General features: G+C 37.7%; 1 protein-coding gene across 1 annotated transcript in view; it reads left to right on the forward strand.

The window, feature by feature from the left end:
* ltk (leukocyte receptor tyrosine kinase) overlaps nt 1-5,760 on the forward strand; it is a 29,755-nt gene extending 23,995 nt beyond the window's left edge. The window contains exons 20-26 of the mRNA XM_016285048.1: nt 729-858; nt 1,154-1,251; nt 1,420-1,512; nt 1,624-1,725; nt 1,985-2,119; nt 3,650-3,740; nt 4,536-5,760. Of these exons, the coding sequence (XP_016140534.1) occupies nt 729-858; nt 1,154-1,251; nt 1,420-1,512; nt 1,624-1,725; nt 1,985-2,119; nt 3,650-3,740; nt 4,536-5,516 (1,630 nt within the window). The 3' untranslated portion in view covers nt 5,517-5,760. The remainder of the gene's footprint in view (nt 1-728; nt 859-1,153; nt 1,252-1,419; nt 1,513-1,623; nt 1,726-1,984; nt 2,120-3,649; nt 3,741-4,535) is intronic.
* Nucleotides 5,761-6,000: the final 240 nt, after the last annotated feature.

Genomic DNA, 6,000 nt, shown 5'->3' on the forward strand with positions numbered 1-6,000 from the left:
TGTAGTTAATGAAAAACATCATATGCTTCATACTTCATTTGCATGGGCTAGATCAGTGATTCCCTACCAGCGGATATTTTCATTTTGACTTGACTTTGTAAAACTAATCATGCAGAAATGTTCAAATAGGTGCATAATATAACTTATAAAATTTATATTATTATACAAAATAATATATCCAATTATATCAAATAAAAACTCATATAAATAACTTTACATAAACCTTTTAAAATAAAACAGTAAAGCTGTCAAAAGATTAAAATCCCTTATTTATTTATTTACATGAAGAATTATGCTAAATGACTAAATGTAAATTATTATACGGGTACTAATGATTTACTAGTGCAATATTGAGCTTTACTGATGGGATTACAGGGATATATTATATAAGACAAAATGGTTGGAAAAACTAGCCTTAATAATGTATATATTTGAAAAATGTTATGATATATCATAAGAAGAAAAAGTCAAAGTATTTCAATAGGATTCCATTGTTCATTACAGTGGCTTAAAAATCAGTTGCCCTTCATTTCAGTTGCTTAAACCAAGATGAGCAAAATAAACTATAAACAAAATAAACATTTCACATTACAATAATTGGAATACAGTCAAATATTCATTTGAAATGACATATTCACTCAATATGATCATTGACATGCTGTGTGTGAGTCAACTTGTCTGTTCTTCTGAATAGTTCAGTTGTTTTTTTTCCTTCACTTTTTGTGCAGTAAGTTCAGCCATCAGAACATCGTACACTGTATTGGCGTCAGTCTGCAGATCCTGCCTCGCTTCATATTGCTGGAGCTCATGACAGGAGGAGACATGAAGACTTTCCTGAGACTAAACCGGCCCAGAACTGTAAGTGTTTGTATGTATTTGAGTGTATAGACATCATACTGTTTATATATGTTTTTATATAACTCTGTTTCTCAGTTAGCAGTCATTTTTGCTTTCATGACGATTGTTTGCCAACATGTGTGGAACATGCTTTGCATTAGAAAACAACATTAATTATGAATAATAAATTCCATTTATTATGAAGAGAGGTAAGATAAGCACAATTTAAATACAAAACAATTCTCTAAAAGAGCTTGAATATGTACAATAGAAGTACTGTGTAGTTCCGAAATATTAATATCGTGTTTTTCCACAGAATCATCCGTCTTCTCTAAGTATGCTGGAGCTTCTGCATATGGCCAGAGACATTGCACTTGGTTGTCGCTATCTAGAAGAGAACCACTTCATCCACAGGTGATTTCTCACAGCCAAACCTGACTGAATTTTGCCCTAAAGTAGCATTCATTGTCTCGATAAGTGGAAACGGCTCTTTAGTGAATATGTAGATGTCATGAACTCACTGCAGTCTGAGATCTTGATGTCTCACACAAGTCAAGCAAGTATGTATGGTGTGTGTTTCAGGGACATTGCAGCACGAAACTGCCTTTTGACCTGTTCTGGTCCAGAGAGAGTGGCTAAAATTGGAGATTTTGGGATGGCTCGAGACATTTATAGGTGCTTTTATCAAACTTCTTATCTCACATCCTTTTTTGTGGTTTAGTACCTGTTAAATGTAATAACGAACACAGGCATTGAGTTTTAACAAAGGAATACTTTGCATTGCAGGGCAAGTTACTATCGGAAGGGTGGCCGTGCAATGTTACCGGTGAAGTGGATGCCACCTGAAGCCTTTCTAGAGGGCATTTTTACATGCAAGACTGACACCTGGTATATAACAGATCTGGTGTACTGAAAGACCTTCTTTTGTTAGCATCTAAAAAGAACTATAGTTTTAAAAATCAGTGTTTAGTGCACTGTTATGCCAAGATTCAGGTAAAATATATAGAAATACACTGTATAGGTATAATATTTATTAAATTATTAATTGATATCACTCAATTTTTATTAGATATTTTTATTATGTATAAAAAGAGCAGAGATCTGAGGCCAGACATGGTCATTACATGCTATTTGTCTCTATCTGCAGGTCTTTTGGGGTACTGCTGTGGGAGATTTTCTCTCTTGGATACATGCCTTATCCCTGCAAGACCAATCAGGAGGTATTGGAGTTTGTAACAGGTGGAGGTCGTATGGATCCGCCTAAGAGCTGCCCAGGCCCTGTGTAAGCAACAATAACAGCTTTGAGAATGGATCTCAGGCCTAACCTGAACTTAAAGGGATAGTTCACCCAAAAATGAAAATTCTGTCATTAATTACTCACCCTCATGTCGTTATAAACATGTAAGATGTTCATCAGATTTTCATGTGTATCTTTGGAACACAGATTAAGATATTTTTGATAAAATCTGAGAGCCTTCTGATCCTCCATAGACAGCAACGCAACTACCATGTTCAAGGCCCAGAAATGTTAGTAAGGACATCGTTAAAATAGTCCATGTGACATCAATGGTTCAACCTTAATTTTTTTGAAGCTACGAGAATACTTTTTGTGCGCAAAGAAAACTAAAATAACGACTTTATTCAACAATGTGATAGTTCCCTTGCTGTCTATGCAGGGTCAGAAAGCTCTTGGATTTAATCAAAAATATATTAATTTGTGTTCCGAAGATGAGCGAAGGTCTTACAGGTTTGGAAGGACATGAGGGTGAGTAATTAATGACAGCATTTTAATTTCTGGGGGAACTATCCCTTTAAAGGGGACATCGGATGACCTATTTTTCACAAGTTGGTATGATTCTTTACGGTCTTCATGAAATGTCTGTAACATGATCTTTATTTACAATTCCTCAATGGTCGTGTAAAACAACACCCTTTTTACCTTGTCAAAAACAGCTCTGTTCACAGAGACCCGTTTCGGTGCATGTGTCTTTAAATGATAATGAGCTACTGCTCACCCTGGCCCTCACTTCCATGAAAGAGGAAAGGCGATTTGCAAATAATCATAAAAATATAAAGTGTGAGACTTACTTCTTCTGGAGGTGCAGCTGGATCACGAAGAGTAGGTACTACTGATTCATCCTTGAGTGTTAACTTTTTTTAGCAAAACCTGCCTTGAATTGTCTCTCGATCAGAAAACAGTCTGGAGTAAAATGATTTGACAGACATAAGCAAATTTAGGTGTATTTGGAATTCACATTACCATCAAAAACAAAACTAATCCACTGCGTCCTCAGTGGCTCTGATGTTGGGAGAAAATGAAGACTCTCATGTTCACTTTTACATCCAACTACAAAACGCCTGCATTGCTTACGAGACATTGTTGCTACAGCTGCTTGAGCACGGAAAAAATGGCGGACAGGGTACAACTGGCTGAGGGCGGAAATATGCTAATACGGGACCATCGGGTCCATCAGAGGTCGTGGACGGGGCTTCATATTGACGTCATATTGCTCAGAAAATCAAAACAGCTTGATAACTGAGACTAGGTTTTTTGGAGATTAAAAAAAAGAAGTGAATGTATTTTTATCATTGTAGGGTGGTTGTGTCCACACACTGCATTGCAAACACCATGTAAAAGTGAATTTTGCATCCAATGTCCCCTTTAAATAAATGTGAATGTAAAAAATGTGACTTAGAAGCTATGAAGACGTTTATATCATTAGTGAAATGTGACCAATCTGTTTTAATTATTATAATGAACAGAATAATAGTTATAATTACTGTAAGTGTTTTGGATTTCCCTCTGTTTTAGTTATCGGATCATGACACAGTGTTGGCAACACTGTCCAGAACACCGACCAAACTTTTCTACTATTTTAGAGAGGATCAACTACTGTACACAGGTATAACAGAGTCTGAATCTGACAGATTTAGATTTTAGATTTTTTTTTAATTTACTTCAGATGCTGTCTTCGTTTATTTTGGTTTTCAAATATATTTCTGTCTTGGTCCCCGCTTCCTAAAATATATTATTGTGTACAAAGACCCATTTATACTTCATGAGATAACTATTAAGCATGGTATAATAAAAACATTTCCAAAATTAAATAATGAATTTTTTTAATTGTTAAAAAATTTATTTCTGTAGCATCTTTTACAGTAAATATCATTCCCAAGTAGCTTGTATTTATATACTATTATCATATTTATTCATATTTTAAATTAGCTTTTTTTAATTTAAAATTCAGTTTTCATTTTTGTTTATGCTTTGTTATGTGCTTTTGTCATTATTAATTTTTTATATTTATCTTTATCTTTATTTCAGTTTTAGTAATTTTAGAACTTGAACCTAAACTTATATATTTCAGGTAGTTACCAAGGCAATATTTTCTAAATTCCATTCAAGTTTCATTTAAATTGTGGTTTATTTCAGCATTATTTCAATTCTCAAAAACAATTTTGTAATAGTCTTAGTTTTAGTTAATGTTAACAACACTGCTTATAACCCCCAGTGGCAAAAAGAAACCATAAGAAACACCTAATTTTTTTTACTCACAAAACTACTGGCAGATTTATTTTATTTCTTAATCTTAAAAAGTTGAGTCAACAAAATAAAATAATCCAGTAATAATAATGAAAAACCCTGACTTGCATCACTTGTATTGACCCTTTTCTTCTTGCATCCTTTGATCCGTCAGGACCCTGATGTCATCAACACCCCTCTTCCAGTGGAGTACGGTCCAGCTGCCGAAGAAGAAGGTGGCACTGTGATCCGTCCTGAAGGATCAGGCAGTATGACCCCTCTTCTAGTGGCCCACTCTATGTCCCAGGATGCTTCCCCTCGAATGGGCATCACTGGTTCAGCCCCACAAGCCCTAAAACCTACAAAGCTACAAAGATCGGTCCATCTCGCACAGGAGGTGGGCACGTACCGAGAAACATTAGAGCCATGTTGGGCTGAGCCAGTTCCTTCTCCAGGAGTTTGTCCAGGACAATGGCTTCAAGTCCCAGATCACCGGCCGTGCTCCAGGAGCAGTTCGTCATCAGGCAGCCAGAAGCTAAAGAACAAGACTAAAAACCTTTGGAACCCCACCTACGGTTCCTGGATCCTGGAGAGCTACGGAAGAGGGAAGACGGCCTTATGTCACACCCAGTCCATGCCACTGTCTTGCAACCCCACGTCCATATCTGTCCCGTCCTCTACCTCGGAGCACATTGACCCTGGAGTAGAAGTTAAAACAAATGTCTCGACATCCCCACCTTTGTCTGCAGCATCCTCCCAGACCACGTTTAGTCCTACAGGGTCTCCCTCTCGGAAGGGTCCAACAGGGGCTACGGGCGGCTCGCTTGCTTCGGTTATGGACTTGGCGAAACTCCAAAGCTTCCCGTGTGGCAACGTGAACTATGCGTACGATGAGCAGAGCTACGAGACTGAGAGTTTGCCTGTAGTTGTGTCCAAATCTGTGGAGCCCAGCACCAGCTCTTCAGCTACGTCTTCACTTGCTGCCCTCGGCCTGGCCATGACATTTACCCACAAACCACTGGTGAAACGCCATGCTAGCTACGGACATGAGGATGTAAGGAGGCACACCCAGTCTGAGAAGCCCATGAGGGACAGGGATTCTGGCTTTTCCTTGTCTGAAGACCTCAGTGTCACCCCGTGTAGCATTGAAGAATAGTCGGACTGAGAAAACACAAAATTTTTTGGTGTTATTTTGTTTTTGGCGCAAAGGTATTTTACTGCAATAACTGCAGTGGATTAGCTCGAGGCAGAATGGCAGGTTAAGGCTGGAATACACTTCACGAATTTTAAAACACTAGGCATCATACAGTACACTTGCTGAAACTAAGCACCACACACTAAAGGACTAAGATGCGGTCACTTTTTTTTCTTCACTTTTTTTTGCAGGCTAAAAAGGTTGATTGTCAATAGTGTAGAGACGTATCACACCAAAGTCACTTTCAAACCAAGCGGTTTTCTGTTGGTCAACATAGCGAATCCATGTGATCAACTTGAACCTGTTGCGAAATCTGCATGGGGAAATCTTTAGCCCTTGCGTGAAATTCTTAATTGAGTGGATTCCCATTGAAATTGACTTGATTGCACCAGCTAAAAACTTTGCAGAACAACTTCAGGACAATTTGACCTCACCTTGAAGATCA

The sequence above is a fragment of the Sinocyclocheilus grahami genome, unplaced genomic scaffold (assembly GCF_001515645.1).
Source record: "Sinocyclocheilus grahami isolate Dianchi unplaced genomic scaffold, SAMN03320097.WGS_v1.1 scaffold191.1, whole genome shotgun sequence".
Classification (NCBI taxonomy): Eukaryota; Metazoa; Chordata; class Actinopteri; order Cypriniformes; family Cyprinidae; genus Sinocyclocheilus; species Sinocyclocheilus grahami.